At 39.0% G+C, this 23,597-nt stretch overlaps 2 protein-coding genes across 2 annotated transcripts in view; one reads left to right on the top strand and one right to left on the bottom strand.

The window, feature by feature from the left end:
• The window catches only part of ubl7a (ubiquitin-like 7a (bone marrow stromal cell-derived)), a 1,205,533-nt gene that overhangs the window by 641,392 nt on the left and 540,544 nt on the right, over positions 1 to 23,597 (top strand). The gene's annotated exons all lie outside the window — the stretch shown is intronic.
• LOC114667426 (AP-3 complex subunit beta-2) overlaps positions 1 to 23,597 on the bottom strand; it is a 128,859-nt gene that overhangs the window by 49,947 nt on the left and 55,315 nt on the right. Inside the window, exons 10-14 of the mRNA XM_051920794.1 lie at positions 19,735 to 19,789; positions 17,860 to 17,931; positions 17,712 to 17,774; positions 16,310 to 16,442; positions 14,147 to 14,256 (exon numbers count right to left, since the gene is read on the bottom strand). Of these exons, the coding sequence (XP_051776754.1) occupies positions 14,147 to 14,256; positions 16,310 to 16,442; positions 17,712 to 17,774; positions 17,860 to 17,931; positions 19,735 to 19,789 (433 nt within the window). The remainder of the gene's footprint in view (positions 1 to 14,146; positions 14,257 to 16,309; positions 16,443 to 17,711; positions 17,775 to 17,859; positions 17,932 to 19,734; positions 19,790 to 23,597) is intronic.

Genomic DNA, 23,597 nt, shown 5'->3' with positions numbered 1-23,597 from the left:
TATAATATAATATAATCTATCTTAATTAAAGGACAAGTGTTTGTTTATGAGTTTGTGCATCCGTCCGGTTGCTGTGTGTCCGTTATATGTTACTTGGTATGGGATTTGTAAAAGCAGTGCTAATGCCGGTGATGCTCAAACTGTTAGAATGAAGAATGCAGTGCATGTTATTACTACATGCATTGCAAAATACGTTCCAATAGAAACTTTTAACGCATATTGATGTCTACATTGATTACTTAGATTTCCACATGTCTTGGACAGGTAACACATCTAGTATATTATATCTTACTAGACAACCCGTGGCATAGCATACGCCGCATAATCACGCCGCTTTTTTAATGATTTTTAAGCACAGGGAAAAAAATGAACATTTGAAAAATCCGTAATTTAATAAACCACCAAGAAAAGTAACATTGCAACAATGCACGCTACATACAATCATCGTTCAGTACGCACTGCCTGCTCATGTGCCCGCCCCCAACGCTTTTGTCTCTGCTACAGTCCACATGCACCTCTGAGCCACGTTGTCTTTTCATTGTTTTTTGTGGTTCCGGCTACTTTTCAATATATAATCCACCAAGTCACCCGACCATGGTAGTAGCGGGGGGTGGGGGGGGGGGGGTGTACAAAGGGCAGGGACGTAATCAGTGCGAGCGTATGGCCCGCACTTACTGGGAATTCCTCATTCGTGGGGAACAATTGCAAGCACCGGTCTCCATCATGAATGGGGTTCAACGGCTTTCCCACGCCTGTCGATGCCGGGTAGACACACGTTGATCCATTCAGTGTAGCGCGTGTGCAGTACCGAACATCCAAGGGCATCACAGACCTGTTAATGCTCAATCTTACGTGGATGAAAGCCACTTGTCCCTATAAGAAGTTGGAAACCGACCGGTTGTCGATCGCGTAACTATTTAGCAGTAGGGAGTCTCATTCATTTTCGGAATTAACCAGACAAATCGCTCCACCAACTAAGAACGGCCATGCACCACCACCCAGAGAATCGAGAAAGAGCTATCAATCTGTCAATCCTCTCCGTGTCCGGGCCGAGTGAGGTTTCCCGTGTTGAGTCAAATTAAGCAAAATTTGTGTGTGGTGAGTTGTTGTGTCCGAGCACATGAGCAGGCACTGTGAGTGCCTTGAGAGCATGGGTGGATGTGTGCCGGGGAATAATGAGTATCTATATATCTTCTTAGATATAGAAAGCGTCTGATGCGGTGTTTGGTGAATTGTTGCAGTTTGTGAGTTAGCAGTTGTGATGGTTTTACACTCCAGTACATTGCGGTGAACACTGGTAACAGTCGGGTGGGCAGGCGGGCAGGCATTTTCGTCCCATGCACTTAGAGTTGGTGGGCGTGTCTCTGTATTGGTTCGAGTTGTTGGGCGGTGCTCTGTCATTTGTATCCCATGGTCGGACGACTTGGTGGATTATATATAGAAATGCAGCCGAAACCGAAAAGAATAACGAAAAGTCAACGTGGCTCAGTGGTGCATGTGTACTGTAGCAGAGACGAAAGCGAGTTGGTGAGTTGTTGCGTCCAGGTACATGAGCAGGTACTGTGAATGCCTTGAGAGCGTGAGTGGACGCGTGCTCGAGTTGGTGAGCGTGAGTTGGTGGGCTGGGCTTTGTGAGTTGACTGACATGGCTATTTTTTGCATATCCCATGGTTGTCTTCCAGCAGTGTGAATGCCTCGAGAGACAGGGTGTCCTTGTTTGGTGAGTTGTTGCAGTTTGTGAGTTAAAAGCTGCGATGGTTTTACACACTGGTAACAGTCAGATGGGTGGACGGGTGGGCAGGTGTTCTCATCATATGGTCTTAGAGTTGGTGGGCGTGGCTCTGTGACTTGTCGGCGTATCCCATTGTCTTAGCGTTGGTGGACGGGTCTCTGTGAGTTGGCGGGCATGGCTATATCGTGCATATCCCATGGTTGTCTTGCCTGTTCTGTCGGCTTAGTGAATTATATATATAGATTTTGTAGACAAACGTTTTCCGTGTTCCTGAAGGACCACCTAAGAAGAAGCATGTTTGTCGCAGAATCAAATCGCTGTATGCAGCGTGTAAAACAGTTTGCGGTGGAGGACGTGGCCTGATGTGTATAGGCATTCTTTAACATAAAAAGATATGTTTATCTGTGTCACGGACCTAACGTTACCGGGAATTGTTGCTGCTTGCTTAGCTTTCATGGCACTCTTCATACTGGGCTGTGCAGTTGAATTTTAAATACAGTAATCCCTCGCTACTTCGCGGTTCACTTTTCGCGGATTCACGACTTCGCGGATTTTATATGTAAACATATCTAAATTCATAACGCGGATTTTTCGCTGCTTCGCGGGTTTCTGCGGACAATGGGTCTTTTTATTTGCTTCCTCAGTTGGTTTGCCCAGTTGATTTCATACAAGAGATGCTATTGGCGGATGGCTGAGAAGCTACCCAATCAGAGCACGCAGTTAAGTTCCTGTGTGCTGCTGATTGGCTCAGCGACGGAGTGCTGCATTAACCAGGAAGTCTCATCTCACTCATTCATCATTAACGTGCTAATGCTTCAGGGGCCGTGTCCAAGCACCAACAGAAGATGCAAATGATTGCAGAAAAGGTAAAAGTTTTGGATATGTTGAAGGAAGGGAACAGCTACACCGCTGCAGGACATCGATTCTTTTTATTTAAAAAGGAGGAAAAGCATATAATAATAATAATAATTCATTACATTTATATAGCGCTTTTCTCAGTACTCAAAGCGCTATCCACACAGGGAGGAACCGGGAAGCGAACCCACAATCTTCCACAGTCTCCTTACTGCAAAGCAGCAGCACTACCACTGCGCCACCTGTGAGGATCTACGGCCGCAGTGTCCTTTAACCAGGGTGCAAAACGAGTTGCAAGTGGACGTGATAAGGCAGTAGTCTGGATGGAATCTGCTTTAGAAATCTTTGCAACAAGGTCGACGACGTCATGACTGCCTACAAGCTGCTACGTGTACTTCGCTATACAGTAAGTGTAAACTTATCTACCGATTTCATATTGCTTAACAGTTGTCCCTGTTTTAATAGAGTAAATGGTGGGTTGTAAACAATACAGGGAGGGTTTAAAAACGTCCAAATACACGTTAAATAATTAAATAAATATAGTGTCCCTACTTCGCGGAAATTCAGTTATCGCGGTCGGCCTTGGAACCTTGGATCTCCCGCGATAAGTGAGGGATTACTGTAGCTATATAAATGTTTGCATGCAGTGGATTAACAGTTTGCACAGTACACTTTTGAAAACAAAATATTTCAAAATTTTGGATGATTCTCTTCATTTTAGTACTTAAACATCTGAAAAGAGGTGATCTAGATGAAACATTAATTAAACTTCTGTAGCTTTCTGAAACCACTTGTGTTTGTTTGATTACAAGACTCGTTTCTTGTTTAGAGGAGTCTGTAAGTGGGCAAATTCAATCTCTGAAAAAACTGGAGTCCTAAATATAAAACAGCAATTGTCAGTTTCTACGATTAGCATATTGAGGCAGTTGTAATTGTGATTAATATACTGTATGATTATTTTGGCAGCCCTAGCTGAAACTAAAAAATTGCAAAGAATGTAGCAAACAATTTATTCACAGAGTATCCAAATGGCTCAAATGTAGAAAAGGAGTGTGATACACCTGTATGGTCTGTTAGAAAGAATTCAGGTTGTTGATATGCTGTTAAAATTACTTTTTGACATAAAAAGTCACCTTTTGCCACCAAAGCACTAATGATATGTGAAGGAGTCATGTAATTTTTAAACTACGCTCATAACAGAGCACAGTTCCAATCAATTCAAGTCACAATATGAACACTGTTCTTGAACACAGTGCTGCTGTCCACTGTCCTGCACCAGACCAATTTAACCTGCAGTATGTATTAACAAACATTGGGGTGTACTTCATATAATATTATGAATTTTGTATTAAGAGGTTACATAACATACCATTCTCTAGCCATTTTAATCCAATTTAGTGTCTTGGGCAGAGCCATTCCTAGAAACACTTTGCACAAGGCAGGAAACAGCCCTGCACTGCATGTTGCTCAATCACAGTTCAGGACACTCTGTTAAACTCTGCTCTATTAAAAGCTTTGTTTAATTATTTATCTATCCATCCATCCGTTCATTTTCCAATTTTTCTATCTAATTCAGAGTCATTGGAGGGTACTAGACTTTTCAGCTATGGGCATAAAGCCAGAACCAGGACTGGATGGCAGTCCATCGGGGCTGTCGCTCATGCACATACCCACAACCAGCCTCTCTTTGTGAGGAAGTGAAATGGAGAATAGCAGCAGTAACAGATCCACACTGAAGCAGCTTTAGAATTGCCAATCCATCTACCATAACCCATTTTGGGGATGCAGTAGGAAAAAACCATGAAATCATGTAAGCCAAGCAAAATCCACACAGAAAACAACTGGTGCAGGACTTGAACACTGGACTGTGGATCCGTGAGGCAACAACACTAATCACAGCACCAATGTGCAGCCCTTTAAAAAGTAGCAAACAACATTAATTACGTTTATGTCTTCTATACTGAAACACCATTTCAAGGCACTTTATAAATACAGATATTCTGTTTACATAGGGTTTTTAAATTTTCAGTGCAGATAGGTTAAGACTGAGAGTCATCTAATGAATCTGAGGGATTGATTGAGCCAGCAAACTTGGGATACAAAGTCCAAAACCTTAGGCACTAATGCAAAATATTTTTGGAAGGTTTTGCAAAAGACTGTTGATTAGCTCTACCTTTTCAGTATTACATGGCAGTCTGGGACAATATGTCTGAACGGACATAGTAGCATGGTTATCACAGTTTTTAAAAAGCAAATACAGGTGGTGTTTCAGCAGTAACAGAATTAGAACACTCAGCCACTTTATAGACTTGGACAGAAGACATTGTAAAAGTTTGCAAAATCTATTTGCATCCATTCCCAATGTGAACACTCATAAAATTATAATGGCTGGGTACTTTAATTGTGTTTTAAATCTACTCTTAGATAGGACTCCTGTCACAGGGGGGACGCCATCTAACACTGCTAAGACAATTACACAGTTTGTAACTGACCACAACTTATCAGACCCCTGGAGGTTTCTAAACCCAAACTCAAGAACATATTCGTTTTACTCACCAGTGCATTATAGCTACTCAAGAACTGATTATTTCTTTATAGATAATAATTTCTTGCCTACGATTAAATCTTGCAAATACGACACAATTGTTATCTCCGACCATGCACCTCTGGTCTTGGAGCTAAAATCATTATGCCCCTCACGCTCACCTTGCAGATGGAGTCTTAACCCACTTCTATTAGCAGACAAGAACTGCACAGAATTTATATCCAAACAAATCAGTTTCTACCTAGAGACAAACACACCCTCAGAGGTTTCTGCAGGAACACTCTGGGAAACTCTAAAGGCTTTCTTAAGAGGACAGATTATTTCATATCTTTCCCACAGAAATAAATTAGAAACCAAGAAAGTGTCAGAGCTAAGAAGTGAAATTACTAGAATAGATGAAGAACAAGCCAGGCTCTTCATAGGAAAAGGCAGGCTCTGCATACAGAACTCAACATCTTGACAACTAAACCATTAGGTCAGATTATCTCGGGACATAACGTGAGCTACCACAGCTATGCTGATGACACACAGCTGTATTTATCAATAGCACCCGATGACCCCGAATCTCTTGATTCGCTAACACAATGTCTAACCTATATCTCAGAATGGATGAATAGTAACTTTCTCAAATTAAATAAAGAGAAACCTGAAATCTTAGTGATTGGCAATAATGGATACAATGAGGCTATTAGAAATAAACTGGATGCATTAGGATTAAAAGTCAAAACGGAGGTAAAAAGCTTAGGGGTAACCATTGACTGAAATCTGAATTTTAAATCACATATTAATCAGATCACTAGGACAGCATTTTTTCACTTAAGAAACATAGCAAAAGTTAGACCTCTTATATCATCGAAAGATGCAGAGAAATTAGTTCATGCATTTGTTTTCAGTGAGCTAGATTACTGTAACGCACTCCTCTCAGGACTACCCAAAAAAGACATAAATCGTTTGCAACTAGTGCAGAATGCAGCTGCTAGAATCCTTACCAGGAAAAGAAAATCCGAACACATTTCTCCAGTTTTGATGTCACTACACTGGTTACCTGTGTCATTCAGAATTGACTTTAAAATTCTGCTTATGGTTTATAAAGCCTTAAATAATCTCGCTCCATCTTACATATCGGAATGTCTGACACCTTATATTCCAAATCGTAACCTCAGATCCTCAACTGAGTGTCTCCTTAGAATTCCAAGAGCAAAACTTAAAAGAAGTGGTGAGGTGGCCTTCTGCTGTTATGCACCTAAAATCTGGAATAGCCTGCCAGTAGGAATTCGCCAGGCTAATACAGTGGAGCACTTTAAAAAACTGCTGAAAACACATTATTTTAACATGGCCTTCTCATAACTTCACTGTAATTTAATCCTGATACTCTGTATATCCAATTCATTATAATAACTATTCATTCAAAATCTGTACTAACCCCTACTCTCTCTTATGTTTCCTTTTCCGGTGTCCTTTTGGTGGTGGCTTGCACCACCACCATCTACCCAAAGCTCCATGATGTTCCAACAATGATGGATGGATTAAAAGCCAGAAGTCTGTACGACCATCAGCATCAAGTGACTCCATGAGAACCCTAACTACAAAGAGGACTATTTTCATTTATGTTAGGTAGAATGCCCAGGGGGGACTGGGTGGTCTCGTGGCCTGGAACCCCTACAGATGTTATTTTTTTCTCCAGCCATCTGGAGTTTTTTTTTGTTTTTTCTGTCCACCCTGGCCATCGGACCTTACTCCTTTCTATGTTAACTAATGTTGTCTTATTTTAATTTTGTATTTTGTCTTTTATTTTTCTTTTCTTCATTATGTAAAGCACTTTGAGCTACTTTTTGTATGAAAATGTGCTATATAAATAAATGTTGTTGTTGTTGTTGTTGTTGTAAAGAAACTGAACAACTTATTTATAAATCAAGACATCATTACTATGAACATGGAGAGAAAGCTAATAAGCTTTTAGCTCAACAAATCCACAAGCAAGAACTTCGCAATGCAATCCCAGTAATCACCAACACGAATGGAGATGAAATCATTGACCATAAAAATATAATGCACACATTTAGAGACTACTATAAAACCTTATATTCTACTGAGTTTAAAGAAGACAACAAACAATCTAATGCATTTCTGGATACATTACAGATACCACAAATAGATACTTTTAGTGCTGAGGAACTGGACAAACCTCTGACGCTATCAGAATTACTAGATGCTATTAAGTCACTTCAAGGCGGGAAATCAGCAGGCCTGATGGCTACCCTGTAGAATTTTATAAGAAATTCTTCACTCAGCTAGCTCCCCTCTTATAGGCAACATTTACAGAAGCTAGAAACAATCAAATTCTACCTCAAACCTTTCGTCAGGTATTAATCACCGTCTTTCCTAAACAAAATAAGGACTTGTTACAATGTGCATCATCCAGACCAATTTCACTTCTGAATAATGATGTTAAAATACTCTCAAAAATTATAGCTAGAAGGATGGAGAAAGTGCTGCCTTCGGTAATATCACAGGATCAAACTGGATTTATTAACACTAGAATTACCAGAGCCTACGAAAAAACTCGTAGATCCGGCCCACCTTAAATCGCTTCTTAAAACCTTTCTCACCTCTCCGCCAGCGTCTTTTGTCATCTAAATGTATTGATAAAGACAAGCTGCCAGCAGCTGGCTATTCCATCCCCCCAACGACTTAGAACGTAAACAGGCTTTTCCCAGCTAATGCCTTGATTGATTATCTGGGAGTAAAGTGGAGTTTTAGAGTAGAAATAATAAGATTGTTATTTGGAACACATGCATTTCATATGTGTTGCATTTCTACAGTAATCTGTGTAAACACATTGTTAAAACAGAAACGGTTTACAATATTCTAGTACCAAATGACAAAATGTAGGCATAAACTATATAATGTATGAAGCCTGAAGTCCAAATATCAAAGAAACACTTTCACAAAAAGTACAAAAAAAAGCCACCGCCAAAAAAACCCGTCTTAGTGTGAGACATTGACATGGCTTAACTATCACTGCTTCCGTGGCGTAACAGTATCAGTCGCTGACTGGGAATCAGCAGGTCATGAGTTCGATCCTGCACAACTCCCATCTGAGAAGTGTTCTTATTTTCACTATTTTAGAATAAAATGATACATTTGATTTCAGTCTGTAACAGCAGGTGTAATTTATGATATTTGTAAAGGTTAGCTTTATTTTTTTAAAATTCACTTTTCATTGTCTCAGTCGCGTTCAGGATCCATCCCTACCGCCCCCCACCTGACACTGCTGTTTTTACATAAAGACGCGCTAAAGTTCTGCAGTGTATCACGATACATACGATCGCGTGTTTTTTTCCCCCAGTATTGCCAGTCCCCACGTGTTGCTGTATGCTGTTTCTTTTGTACTCCAGGACATGCAGAGGAAAGCATAGTAAAGAGCAGTAACTTCAGCGCTATATGCTGTTTTCACATAAAGACGCGCTAAAGCTCTGCAGTGTACTTGTGACTGCATTGTCGTACCAATGCTTGCGAACTGAAGTGTCTGCATGCACTTTTCGTGGCATTATACGTGTATTTTTTGAGTATGCCCATGTAGCTCAAACACAGGAACATATGTTGATGTAAAAGTATAACAAAACAAGTGCACTTTTATTCAAGACTATAACCGAAGAAAAAAGAAAGCAAGTTACAGTAGGTGGAATGCTAAGAACTGCTGATTTCCATTCTGTGCTATATAACTGTTAACATTTGAATCTGATGATTGCATATAGCGCTGTCTGATTTAGTGTGCGCAAGAACATGCAGGTGGCCAGTTGCTGAGTGCTACAACGCACATTTTAAAAAAAGAAAGAGACAAATATATGTGACGTTTTGAAGAAATCATTTTATGACGCGAATAGTACCAATCAGAAAACATCGTCGAAGTAATGCAATATTATTTGAAAACGAACAGCGTCAGGTTGGGTGTGAAGTTATACTGGCGCTGTTTGAGTCAGATCAGAAGCTGAATAAGCTGAAAAAGCTCCTGTTCTGACTCTAAGTAAAAAAGCATGAATTAATCAACAGAAATAACCGCGATTGACATTTTAAAGTTAACGATTTACAGTGCATACCAATTTATAAATTCAATGTCCGTTTGAGGAAAAAAAAACACTTTCTTCAAAGCTGGGAAACGAACTCGCCTCTCTGTGGCACAGTAAGGCAGTGGTGCTCCAAGTCAGCAAACCGTCCTTATAACTTATGTTTTCAAGATCCATAACACACAGACAGACAGAGCACTGCGTAATACAGAGACAGACAGGCAGAGATATACAAATAAACAGGGAAGGCACATGTACTGAAAGAAAAAAAAATCAACATGTGCGTTGTTTCTGCAGCACTGAATAAGCTCACCCGCTCTAACATCACCCCTCCCCCGATCTGACTCTCTAAGTAACAGCGCAAGTACAGACACAAATCAAGTGCATGTGTGTACTGTATAATATTAACAAAAAGAGCAGCTTACTACTGAAAACGGCAAATATAGGAGTGAGTGGGGATCGAACCAGGACTCTTGATTACACTTGGTTTGCGTCTGTACTTGCGCTGTTACTTAGAGAGCCAGATCGGGGGAGGGGTGAGGTTAGAGCGGGTGAGCTTATTCAGTGCTGCAGAAACAATGCACATGTTGATTTTTTTTTCTTTCAGTACATGTGCCTTCCCTGTTTGTTTGTATATCTCTGCCTGTCTGTCTCTGTATTACGCAGTGCTCTGTCTGTCTGTGTGTTATGGATCTTGAAAAAAATAAGTTATAAGGACAGTTGTTCATGTTAATTGCAGTCTCAATTGTTAAAAAAATATTTTAAAAGGAGCATCCCACATGAAAATATAACGATCTCATTAACTGACAGTGCATACCAATTTACAAATTTTATGTCCGTTTGAGGTTAAAAAGAAAAAAAAGTTTGTGAGGCAGAGAAAAGCTACTCGGTCTGAAAGGCAAATCTTAGCGTGCTACGCCACGGAAGCTGTTATATGGTGTGTGAAGCTTTTGTGGAAGTGTTTATTTGATCTTAGGAACTCGGGCTTTACACATTCTATAGTTTATGCCTACATTTTGTAACATTTATTACTAAAATATGAAAAAGTTTCTGTTTTAGCAATGTGTTTACACAGATTACTGTAGAAATGGAACACGCATGAAATGCATGTATTCCAAATGGCGATCTATTATTTCTATTCTAAAACTCCAGCAGTTCAGTCATTCCCAGGTAATCAAACAAGGCATGAGCTGGGAAAACTTAGTGAACGTTCTGCGACGGTGGGGGATGGAATAGCCGGCTGCTCGCTGCTCCTCTTAATCGGCACATTTAGAAGACAAAAGAGAGGTGAGAACGGTTTTAAGGTGGGCCGGATCTACGAGTTTTTTTGTAGACTCTGGTAATTCTAGTGTTAAAGGCCGACACTTATCTTCAAATCTTTGACGCCTGTTTAATGTAATATATTCACCAGCAAAGTCAAACATCCCAGAGATATTATTATCATTGGATGCAGAAAAAGCATTTTATATGATTGAATGGAACTACCTTTTCACTGCATTGGAGAAATTTGCGTTTGGCCCGAATATTTGTGCATGGATCAAACTACTGTATACCAATCCAGAAGCTTCAGTTTGTATTAACAACATTTGTTCAGACTACTTTAAACTAGAACGTGGCACCAGACAAGGATGCCCCTTGTCACCACTTCTGTTTGCAATCGCCATTGAACCACTGGCGGTTCACTGTCGAAATTCTTATCAGATAAAGGGGATTATCAGAGGACTGGAATAGAAAATTTCTCTATATGCAGATGATATGATTTTATATATATCAGACCCAGAAAACACTATGCCTGCAGTTTTAACAGCACTTACAGAATTTCAAAAGATCTCTGGTCTCAGAATTAATTTGAATAAAAGTATACTCTTTCCAGTGAATTCACAAGCATATAATATTAGATTGGACACCCTACCTTTTACCATAGCAGATCAGTTTAAATACCCATCCATCCATTTTCCAACCCGCAAACAAAGGGTCACGTTGGTCTGCTGGAGCCAATCCCAGCCAACACAGGGCACAAGGCAGGAACCAATCCCGGGCAGGGCACCAACCCACTGCAGGACACACACACCAAGCACACACTAGGGTCAATTTAGAATCGCCAATCCACCTAACGAACATGTATTTGGACTGTGGGAGGAAACCAGAGCGGCCGGAGGAAACCCATGCAGACACGGGGAGAACATGCAAACTACACGCATGGAGGACCCAGGAAGTGAACCCGGGTCTCCTCACTGCGAGGCAGCAGCACTACCACTGCGCCACTGTGCCGCCCCAGTTTAAATACCTAGGGGTAAATATCACAAGTAAACACAAAGCTCTTTATCCACAAAATTTCGCCGTCTGTATGGAAAACATTAAGCAAGATTTGCATAGATGGTCAACCCTTCATCTCACTCTAGCTGGAAGAATTAACGTCATTAAGATGAATATCCTTCCTAAGCTTCTTTTTTTATTTCAAAACATTCTAATATACATCAATAAATCATTTTTTAAGTAATTAGACTCAATCATAACCTCATTTATTTGGAACTCAAAACATTCACGTATCCGAAGAGCGACCCTACAAAGACCTCAGGCAGAAGGTGGCATGGCTTTACCTAATTTTCAGTTTTATTACTGGGCAGCAAACATACAAGCTATAAGAACCTGGACACAAATAGAAGAACATACACAGGCTTGGTCCGCAATAGAAGTAAAATCCTGCAGTACTTCTTTATATTCCCTGCTCTGCACTCCAATAAATGCAAGTTATCGCAAATATACTAATAACCCAACTGTGCTTCACTCACTCAGAATATGAAACCAATGTAGAAAGCAATTTAAGATGGAAAATCTTTTATCTGTGGCACCTCTGCAGGAGAACCACCTCTTTCAACCCTCGCAAACATATCTAGTTTTTAATATCTGGAAAAAATTTGGGATTAAATTGCTCAGAGATCTTTATATAGACAATATCTTTGCATCCTTTGAACAATTACATTCCAAATTTAACCTTCCAGCTACACATTTCTTTCACTATCTTCAAATTAGAAACTTTGTTAAACAGAACCTGCCCGATTTTCCTCATCTCATACCCTCCACCGTGCTGGAAAAAATACTGCTCAATTTCGAGGACTTAGACACCATTTCTGCAATATATAAAATTTTATTAGAGTCCCTTCCTTTCAAAGATCCAAGAGGACATTGGGAAAAAGATCTCTTAATTAATATATCAGAAAAGGAGTGGAAGGTAGCAATGCAGAGAATTCACTCGAGCTCCATATGCACAAATCATAGAATTATTCAACTCAAAATTATATATCGAGCTCATCTGTCTCGCTTAAAACTGTCCAAAATATTTCCAGGGCAAGATCCAACCTGTGAACGCTGCAACCAAGCTCCTGCCTCACTGAGTCACATGTTTTGGGCCTGCACCAAATTAACATCATTTTGGACCAAAACTTTTAAGTGCCTTGGTGCCTTGGTGCCACAATCCACAATCCATTCTTCCAGATGGACTTGAAGTGGAGAAGGACAAGCAAACTGTGATTGCATTCACTACACTTTTGGCACGCAGACTTATTTTGTTAAATTGGAAGAATCCTAACTCTCCTCTTATAAGTCAGTGGGAAACCGATGTTTTATATTATTCGAAATTGGAAAAAATCAAATTCTCAGTTAGAGGATCTGTACAGAACTTTTTCAAAACCTGGGAGGATCTAATCAATATTATTTTAGAATAAGAAGAAATAAGTATTTCTGCATTTCTTTTCCTTCTCCATTTATCTTTATTGCCCTATTAAAGTTAACAATTTAGGTATGTTTACAGGCTTTAAGTATTACTCCTTTGGCTATGCTCTCCTTCTCAGGGGTGGGGTTTGATTTGTTTTTAATCCTTTTTTTTGTAAAAATTGATTCTATTTGTATGGAATGATTACAATAAAATTAATAAAATATATAAAAAAAAAAGATTACCCCAAAATTCAGGAATAACATTGTGAATTTCATGCAGGATGCGGAATATATTATATGTATCTGATGCATTGTTTCAGTATAACAATCCTGATCACACTTGTTTTGTGGATCTAAAGAAGGCTTCTGATTGTGAAGCTAAAACGGGTAAGGAAGGTAGAGCAAACAAATGTGCCCACCTGTGTTGTTGTTTGGTTCCTGTGTAATTTGGTCCAAATGTATCATGTTGTGTTCATTCAAGGTGAGAGTTGGGGACCACAATGAGTAGATTGTGTCTTCACTCCTGTTTGTGATTTTCAAGGCCTGGATATCAAGGTAAATGGGACACTTCAAGGTTTGCATGCTCATTGTTTCTGAATGATATAGTTAATCTTGCTTCATGTGATTGTGACTGTCAATGCACCTCTGAGTTATCCTTTGCTGTGAGCAGCAATTCCAAATCTGAGGTCACAGTTGTCTCCTCAAAAAGACTGACTTGCTGTCACCTGTTGAGAGAAGTAATGGCAAACCTAACTAGAGGAGTCTAAATATGTTGGACTTTAGTGTGGAAAGGGAGATTTGTTCGATATGCCAGTGAACGGGGCCTTCTGGTATTTTGCAGCAGTCACTGTAACCAAGTGTGTGTGCCAATTTTTCTGAACAAACCTCTCAAATTTCCATTTAATCTGTGTCCCCATCTTCACCTGTGACTAAATATAACCTCTTAAATACAATAAAATGTGTTCCTAGATTTTCTAGGTTTACTGTGTCTAACAAGGCGAGGATTTTACACATTTCTGAAGGATTGCTTCTAATTTCGAAAAGCCATATAAGATATTTTGTACATCTAATATCTTTATTTAGTAAAAGAAACTCTTTGTATTTTCAAAAATGAAAGGAACCCCAAATTTTTTGAAAGACATACCTCACTATATTCAGCATCTAAAACAATTAAGACAGTCCATCATAACATGCATACAGTATGTTCAATCATCATCATACTTTGAGACAGACCTGAATGTTGTCTGTGAGCTTTGCCATGTGCTTGATGATATCACTGTGCTGAGCAGGCTGCATCTGTAATAATTTCTTGATCACCACGACTGATTCTGCAACCACCAACTCTGAAAAAGAAAACAAAACCATAAACACTAAGCATATTCGGCACAAAAAGTACTGTAATTTATCTACAGTGTGTATTGCATGGGTATGGATAAAAATGTACACTGTAAACTAGTATTCAAAATTTGGAAGCAAGTAAAAATTTTCAAATTTTGATAGAAACTGATACGTTTTTACCAAGGCACCATTAAAATTATAAAATGTTGTAAATGGCTATCACTACTTGAAATTACATTTTCAGCAACAGGCAGCACGGTGGCACAGAGATAGTACTGCTGCCTTGCAGTTGGGAGACCAGGATTCCCGTCCCAGTGTGGAGTTTGCACATTCTCCCTGTACCTGCATGGATTCCCTCCAAGTGCTCCGGTTTCCTCCCACAATCCAAAGACATGCATGTTAGTTTAATTGGCGGTGCTAAACTGGCATAAGTGTGTGTTTGTTGTGTGATGGACTGTCCAGAGTTTGTTCCTGCCTTGTGTACTGTGCTAGCTAGGACAGAAAACAACCCCCTCCCCAGCCCTGTGCGACCCTGACCTGGATTTAGCAGATTAAACAGTGACATGACTTTTACAACAACCATTACTCTAGTGTCTCCAAAGAGGACAGTCTGGATCTAACCAGGTTAGAAAAAGAAGGACCAGATCTACAAGTAAACAAAAGGAGGCTATAGTTTGAGAAACAGAGGCCTTAAAGATCCCCTTTAGGACATTGACATACTAGCTTCTGAAAATGGAGCTTTGTAGTCATATGTGAATTATAATTCAGTCATTTTAAAAATATAGCAATAGTAAGACCAGTTAAGACCTCTTGTACAGTTGACAAAGGGGACTAAATTGACTAGTACAAGGCTATTCATTGCTTAGGAGTTCCCCAGGTCACTACAGGCAAAGTAAAGTCCCAGTGATGTGTGTCTGGACTCTCATTTGTTCAGACAGGACAACCTGTCTAGACTCCCTCCAGCCTTATCGATGGTCTGGAAGCAGGGATACTAGAGCAAGCTCTGAGAGTATAGCCCTAGTTTCTCAGACCATGAAAGTGATTCACAGAGCTCACCTGGAAGTGGCCCACAGCTTGGGTTTAAAAGCACAATTGAGCCATTATAATGGTGACTTTGGAATGAAGAGATGAGCATCTGGTGAGTGCTGAGCTGCTGGGAGGATGTAAAAGGCCAAAATGTAGAGAGACATGTAGTTTAAGGTAAGGGGTGTGCTTGTTGGAGGTACTGTAACTGGATCATTTTCTCATGTAATAAATAGAGGTCCTTAATTCTGTCTGTACGTTCTGTGGGGCATTGATTGTTTATTATTCGACCTTTTTAGTTGCAATTTTTGTTCTAATCTTGTGTTTAAATGCCCTGTCAATAAATCTTTCTGATACTATTACTTTTGCCTTCTTTGCTTGTTTTGTTTCACGTTCAGGGATGAAATGGCGGTGCCATTTACAGACCACTATGGTTTTAATGAGAACACTGTGTCAGAAAACACATTTATTCTCTGTAGGCCATTTCAAAATCAGTGTCATTAACACATTTAATGATTGGCTTAGAACTGGGCACGGATTCATAAGTGATCAAGGAGTACAGGAGGGGGCTCAAGTGCACTACCCTGTTGGGTGGCTGTGTTGAGGTTATCAAGCTGTCAGTCTGCAAATGCTGGGGTTTTCCAGTAGGAGGTCTAAAATTCAAATGCAGACGGTGGCACTAAATCCCAAGTCTAGGAGCTTGGTGATGAGCATTGTTGGACAATAGCATTAAATGGTAATCTGTAGAACTTTAACAGTAATTTGGCCAGTATAGTGCCACAGATGTGACATATTATATTTCATTATTCCTAAGTTTAAATTCACCTTAACTGCATAACAGGCTGGTTTCCACCCTGTGCTCCATGCTGCCAGGTGAACTCCATTTCTTAATAATCCTGAATTTGATAAATGTGATAGAAAATGGATATATGGGTAAAATAAATTGTACAAAAACTTGGCAATAAAATAAAATCTACACATATATATTGGTTATACTAATTTATTATGATGTATTCATGTAAACTACAAACTGACCATCCCTGTTAGAAAGCAGCTGCACTAGTCCATTCAGACATGTGTCGCGAACCTCTCCAATATTGGTTGCACAGCGTCCAATGGCCTGAATAGTGGCTGCAACAAAGTCCTTATCCATGCTTTTTATATAAGTCTATAAGAAAAACAAAAAAAAGTATTTGTCAGAGACAACCAGGGTTGGGTACAAATTATTAAGATTATTATTTAAATGTTCTCAAAAACCATTTCACACTTCATAATTATCAGTTGAAAATGAAAAAACCTCGTCCAATTTCCAAACAGAGAAAAGTTGTGCTAAGATTTGAAGCAAGGATTCTAGGACTGGGACAACTGTCTTTTGATGTTTCTATACATTTACATTTTTTTACAATAGAAGACTTGGCTACACACTTAACAAAATGATCAGTTGGAAATGGTGATTCTGTTTTAATATACTATTATGCAAAAAGTATGTGTCTGGGGATCACCTTCCTGGCTCTACTGAGGTAAGCAGTACCACTTCAGGATGAGAGAGGGGGAAACTCTGCCAACTGTCTCTACTTTTCCACTCGCAGCTTAGAGAAACTATGTAGTAAGGGCAACTAACCTGGTTGTAGTGTGCAGAGCTGGTCCAGCCCTTTCCAGTTGGAGCTCTGTATAACTGAATGATCCCAGGTATCTGACTTTGGACCTGCAACCTGACCTGGAGCAATCTCCAATATGTCACCTGTGCCTCCCTAATAGTATTTGTTGAGCTATTACAGTGTATTTTTTATTTGTGCCACAGTACATGGTTTTTGTTTTCCTGTTTATTAAACAAAGACACTCGACTGGTGCTCTAAAATTTGAAACAGCTTCTGATATTCTGTCCACCAATCACAATACCTAATTCAGATTAAATTCTTTCACTGGCTTTGCATTCAGCTATGTCTTAGAAAGGATACCATGATGGCTACCCTCAACTAGAGCAATACTAGGGCTAAATTAAGTGTTTGTACTTTATAGACTTGGGAAATTGGAAAACTGTGCCAAGTGATAGTAAAGTAAGAGACCCTGGCACTTGTCAAGGGAGTATTAAGAGGATCAACCACTTGTTTTTAATTTTTGTCTTTCAGATGTGGCTTCACCTTCATTGTAATTAAAGCCTTCTTTATATAAATAAAGACCTTTGTTTTCTATATTTTTGTGGAGTTGTGCTGTTTAGCTCTGGATATTAGGCACTATCCTGAGAATCAGTACAACCACCTTCAAAAAAAACTATAGCTTGTTTCAGAATCATTAAGAGGCAAACAACTGTTGTGTGCTAGTGGAGCAGCAGCCAGGACCAAGTATGTAATGGATACATTGCAACACTGTATTTATTCACAATCCATATAGAAAATTGACATTTTCACAATAAGGCTCTTAATTTAAAACTTTTTACCTGAAACTCCCTTAGAATTGTAGAGATGTTGGTTTCGTTGGCCAAGTTTGTCAATACCTCCAACTAAAATAAAATACAAAAAAAATAAATAAATACCTATCTGCTTGAAACGTTCCATCTGTATATTAAATAATAATTGTTTAGTTACCTTTAGCACTTTTATCTGTGTTGGGTCAGTTGATCGAATGTAAAAGCTCTTTAAATAAGGCTCAAACATACCCTACAGAAAAAAGAACAATAGCTTCCAATTAGACGTTGCATGTTTTATCCACCATCCTTATTAATGCTCTAATGTATTCTTACTAGATTTTGTTTTTCTTTTAATATTCATTGAAAGCACTTATTATACAAGATTGTGTTGGGCTTTGTTAGTACATAATATTCAGTTGTATACACAGATTTTTAAAGAATTTGGTTTTATTCTAATTCCTATGTGTCTAGCCTAACTGGTCAAGTCTACATCCCTTTTTACCCCTGTATGGGCTAAGGGTCCTGCAGAAAAGTGGTTCCTTAGCTCACTTAGGCTATATAATAGTCCTGCACATTATACAAAAGCTAAGCCAGATCTCAGTTGTGTTTTGGACAATGCTTACTTTTTTGTACTTTAAGAAATAAAAAAAAAACACTATAAAACAGTGAAATGTGTCAAAAATCAATTGGATCATACATCAAAAACCCTGTCTGCCAGTCAAAATAACTGTTATACTTCTGGTCCTAACTATACTGGCCACTCATTCTGTCAAACTTATTCTTTCTTATACAGGGTTGTGGGAAAGCTTCAAGGCATGAACCAGTCCTGGCTGGGATGACATTAGCACATAATGGGCAATTACAGAGAGACCAATGAACCTAAGCTGTGCACCTCTTAGATCTGTGAAGAAACCGGAGTACAACAGAGACACAGACAGAACATGTAAACGCCATACCATACAAACTGCGTATGGTGGCAGCAATTGTTTTTAATAGTACAATCAGAAGAAGAGCAAAGTCAGGGAAAGCAAGCTAAAGTCGTGACTAGGACAACAACAATCACATAAACTAAGCTCAGGACTTAAAACAAAAATCGTAGTGAAAGGCTAGAGTGAGAGAATCAAGAGTTAGAATAATGCATAAACTGGGCCAAAATAAGAGATGTAAATCATAGTCAGTGACTGAAAAGGTTACGAAACCAAAAAGCCTCTCGATGAACAAACCGAATGCTGCATCATTTTTGTTGAATCCACACTTTGAAAACCAGCAATGTACAGCTCTGACCTTTGAACTTGTGATGGCACATACCTACCTTAAATCACAATAGCATAGCAATCATCAAAAAAAACTAAAAAATTACAAGTTAGGGCCATGGGAGAACACAAATATTAGTAACATAAGTTAAAACATACTGCAACAAAAAGTAAATGTCATTGGATTCCAGGGGCTCAAAAACCTCCAAAATGATGTATAGATTATTTTTAGAGCCCTAAGAACTACTTAGAAAAATGAGAGTAAAATCATGACACACAGGAGCTGTGCTCAGGCTGGAATTTGAAACCAACACTCTGGAGCTGTGAGGCAGCAGCACTAACTTCTGTGCCACCCCATAAGTATACATTACTCTCTCTTTCTCCTTCTATCTGTAAAGTTCAGAAGCAGGTCTACATATTGGGTGTTAAAAGTTTCTGGTTTTACCTCTATACTCAAAACTGCTATATGGTTTTACTTGTAATCTTGATGAAGGCATCACTGTATTTCCTTGTGAGGTCTCACATGATAGGAAAGTTAGCAGCTTAAAACAGGCATTTTGCATCCTTTGGGCATCGTCTATACCCCTTGACTGCGTCTGCTAAGCCATTCACAATTGAAAGACTTTGTGGTCAAGTATGGCCATCCAGCCCCCAATCCAATATTATCAAACCAAAGTTCACCATTAGAGAAAACTATTCCCCACAACCCCATCTCCACTGAGCCAGTATGTTCTAAGCCTATGTCCAGTATGGCTGGATGTATGACACAATTGTCTGAAGTAAAAGATTCAATAACTTACCCTTCGTTTGATGGACATGGTGGCCACATTTTGCAGGACAACAAACTGGACTTCACTGAGAAGAGAATACAGCCATTCAGTTAGGCTTCAGAAAAGATGTGAAGAAATAACTCAGATTACCAGTTACACAGAAGAACAGCAATTCATCCACTACTGTAAATATTGTAATGAACATCGAGATGGAAAGACCGAGACACACACTGAACTGAAGTTAAGCCCAATAATAGGCATGTTTATTCCACAACAAATAATATTACAGCAGCTTTCTAGCAGAATCAAACTCACATATATCGCTTCACTAGACAGGCTATTCCACTCTTGCAGTGTTCCCGATCCTCATCCAGTATCTCGTGTCATGTCCCTTGTCTCAGTTTCTATTATCATCTGGAAGTGTTTGTTTATAATCCCATGGGAGTCTCTACCTGCCTTCTTGAGCCTTACCATACTTGAAAGGTATAATGAGAAAGTTACAGGGCTCCTGGAATGCAGAGCTCAGCACACCTATGAAAACCCTGCTGTCAACTGTCCAGAACCCGCCCATCTCTAGAGTGGCAACTTTGCTGATTGCAGTTGCCCATTGAATTTGTTGTAAATTCAGGTGTCTAAGGCTGCATACATTTCTTGTCTGAACTTTCAAAAGGAAAAAACATCTACAGTAATTCTCCAGATTCATCAAAAGTTCACTTAACTAACAAATATTTAGTTAAAGATGCCTGTTTGCCTTTCTGGTTGCTGACAACTACCTGTGCACATTTCAAGTGGCCTTTTACTTTGGTACCTTTATCTCTACAACTCTAAATAAAAAAATCACCAAATCTGACAGGAATAATTCAGTGATGATGACAACGAGCAGAGAAAATTGACAATACAGCCCAGTAATTTTTTATGCCACTTCCAAAGTAATGGTTACTATATTTTCATGCAGTAGTATTTCTTTCTGATAAACTAGGGGGCTCTGCCCCCTGCTTGCTTTGCTCTCCAACCCCCAGATGGGTGCTATGCGTTAGCCACTTCATGGCTCTGCTAATCGCGTATGGGGAAGCAGATGTACAATTTAATTAGATTGTTAATTTCATGGAAATTGTTACATATGCATAATAGAAATAACTATTTTACATTACTCTGGGTAATTAACCATAGTAAAAAACAGTAAAACGTAATAAAGTGAAAGAAAATTATGTTTCATGTTGCATTAGAGGTATTCGTTATGTAATACGTTTTCGCTCTGTTTGGCTTTGAAAGTAACACGCAAATACAATCATATGAAAAAGTTTGGGAACCCCTCTTAATTCTTTGGATTTTTGTTTATCATTGGCTGAGCTTTCAAAGTAGCAACTTCCTTTTAATATATGACATGCCGTATGGAAACAGTAGTATATCAGCAGTGACATTAAGTTTACTGGATTAACAGAAAATATGCAATATGCATCATAACAAAATTAGGGTAGGTGCATAAATTTGGGCACCCCAACAGAGATATTACATCTATACTTAGTTGAGCCTCCTTTTGCAAACATAACAGCCTCTAGACGCCTCCTATAGCCTTTGATGTGTATCTGGATTCTGAATGGAGGTATTTTTGACCATTCTTCCATACAAAATCTCTCCAGTTCAGTTAAATTTAATGGCTGCCGAGCATGGACAGCCTGCTTCAAATCATCCCATAGATTTTCGATGATATTCAAGTCAGGGGATTGTGACGGCAATTCCAGAACATTATACTTCTCCCTCTGCATGAATGCCTTTGTAGATTTCCAACTGTGTTTTGGGTCATTGTCTTGTTGGAATATCCAACCCCTGCGCAACTTCAACTTTGTGACTGATGCTTGAACATTATCCTGAAGAATTTGTTGATATTGGGTTGAATTCATCCGACCCTTGATTTTAACAAGGGCCCCAGTCTCTGAACTAGCCACACAGCATGATGGAACCTCCACCAAATTTGACAGTAGGTAGCAGGTGTTTTTCTTGGAATGTGGTGTTCTTCTTCCGCCATGCAAAGCGCTTTTTGTTATGACCAAATAACTCCATTTTTGTCTCATCAGTCCAAAGCAATTTGTTTCAAAATGAATCTGGCTTGTCTAAATGAGCATTTGCATACAACAAGCAACTCTGTTTGTGGTGTGAGTGCAGAAAGGGCTTCTTTCTCATCACCCTGCCATACAGATGTTCTTTGTGCAAATTGCGCTGAATTATAGAACGATGTGCAGATTTGCAGGTCTTTGGTGGTGATCTGTAGGTTGTCTGTAACCATTCTCACAATCCTGCGCATATGCCGCTCCTGTATTTTTCTTGGCCTGCCAGACCTGCTGGGTTTAATAGCAACTGTGCCTGTGGCCTTCCATTTCCTTACAGTTGAAACTAACAGTTTAAACCTCTGAGATAGCTTCTTGTAGCCTTCCCCTAAACCATGATACTGAACAATCTTTGTTTTCAGATCTTTTGAGAGTTGCTTTGATGATCCCATGCTGTCACTCTTCAGAGGAGGGAAGCACAACTTGCAATTGACCACCTTAAATACCTTTTCTCATGATTGGACACACCTGTCTATGAAGTTCAAGGCTTAACGAGCTCATCCAACCAATTTGGTGTTGCAAGTAATCAGTTTTGAGCAGTGACATGCATTCAAATCAGCAAAATTACAAGGGGACCCAAATTTTTGCACAGCCAGTTTTTCACATTTGATTTAACTAAATACTGCTTCTCTAAAAATCTTTGTTTAGAAAACACCCCAGTACTCAGATGTTCCTAGGAAATGAAAGACATACCACTGTTATCTTTTTTGTTGAAAGTAGTAAATTATTATGCAGGCTGAGAGGGGTTCCCAAACTTTTTCATATGACAGTACTTTTTAAACTTACACTTTTACTGTAAAACTTCAGTAAAAACAATATTTAGAATGAACTTTTCTTCAATATTGCACTGAATTTTGATTCCATGTTTGGACTTACATCGTGACAACGCAACGTATAACTGCCCTTGTGTGAATATCATTTCTTTCTCTCTAATAAATAAACTGACTTTTTCAAATGTTTGTCTCTGTGATTTGTTAATTATCATAGCAAAAGCTATTCTAATGGGAAACTGTTAATGTTTTAATATTAATGGCATATCAAGATCTCCTTTGGTGTCTAATGTTATCTGAAGAATATGTATTACATTACCTTTTTTGTCGCCTGTTTAAATTTTACGTTAGAATCGTTTGACCAATTTTCAATACAACTAATCTTGTCCAATTGCATAGCCCATCACTCATACATAAATTACACAATAACATTACGATACAATCTGCTTTCAACAGTAATTTGGCCGGTGGAAGACCAGACGGTGTTAATGTTATAGATATTCAATGGGATATTGTAAGTTGATGTTTTCATCTTCCGAACCATCACCATCGACTTTTTCAGCATTGTCTAATGATACGCATTTAACCAATTTGCCATGTAACCAATCGACAATTTTTGCGTTAATTAATTTGACTTCATTGTTTCTCGGTGCTAAGATTGCCTGTGTACTCATTTCTTCTGTTGATAACCCTTCGAGATAAAATTCTTCAATAAGATTTGGACATAATAAGTCTTCTTTTATTGGGAACTTAAAATGAGGAAAACATAAAAATTTATAAGAGCTGAGAATGCAAGAACTGGGTCTGACAAAAGCATTCACACGAATGAGACGTGAGAGGACCATGGGCTTGGGCCATTAACCTGAAATGGTTGAGAGAAGGGCGGGACCGCCTCTACCAACTTGAAAAAATCTCTTGGCAATAGTCTCTCGTCTCCTCTCAAGATTTTCTTTTTATAATAGAGAGACTATAATGAATAAATGTGTTTCTTTACTTAAAGATATATAAAAAGGATTGT

Source organism: Erpetoichthys calabaricus, chromosome 17 (genome assembly GCF_900747795.2).
Source record: "Erpetoichthys calabaricus chromosome 17, fErpCal1.3, whole genome shotgun sequence".
NCBI lineage: Eukaryota > Metazoa > Chordata > Cladistia > Polypteriformes > Polypteridae > Erpetoichthys > Erpetoichthys calabaricus.
The sequence above is the reverse complement of the archived record's forward strand: the minus strand, read 5'-3'. Positions and strand labels throughout refer to the sequence as shown.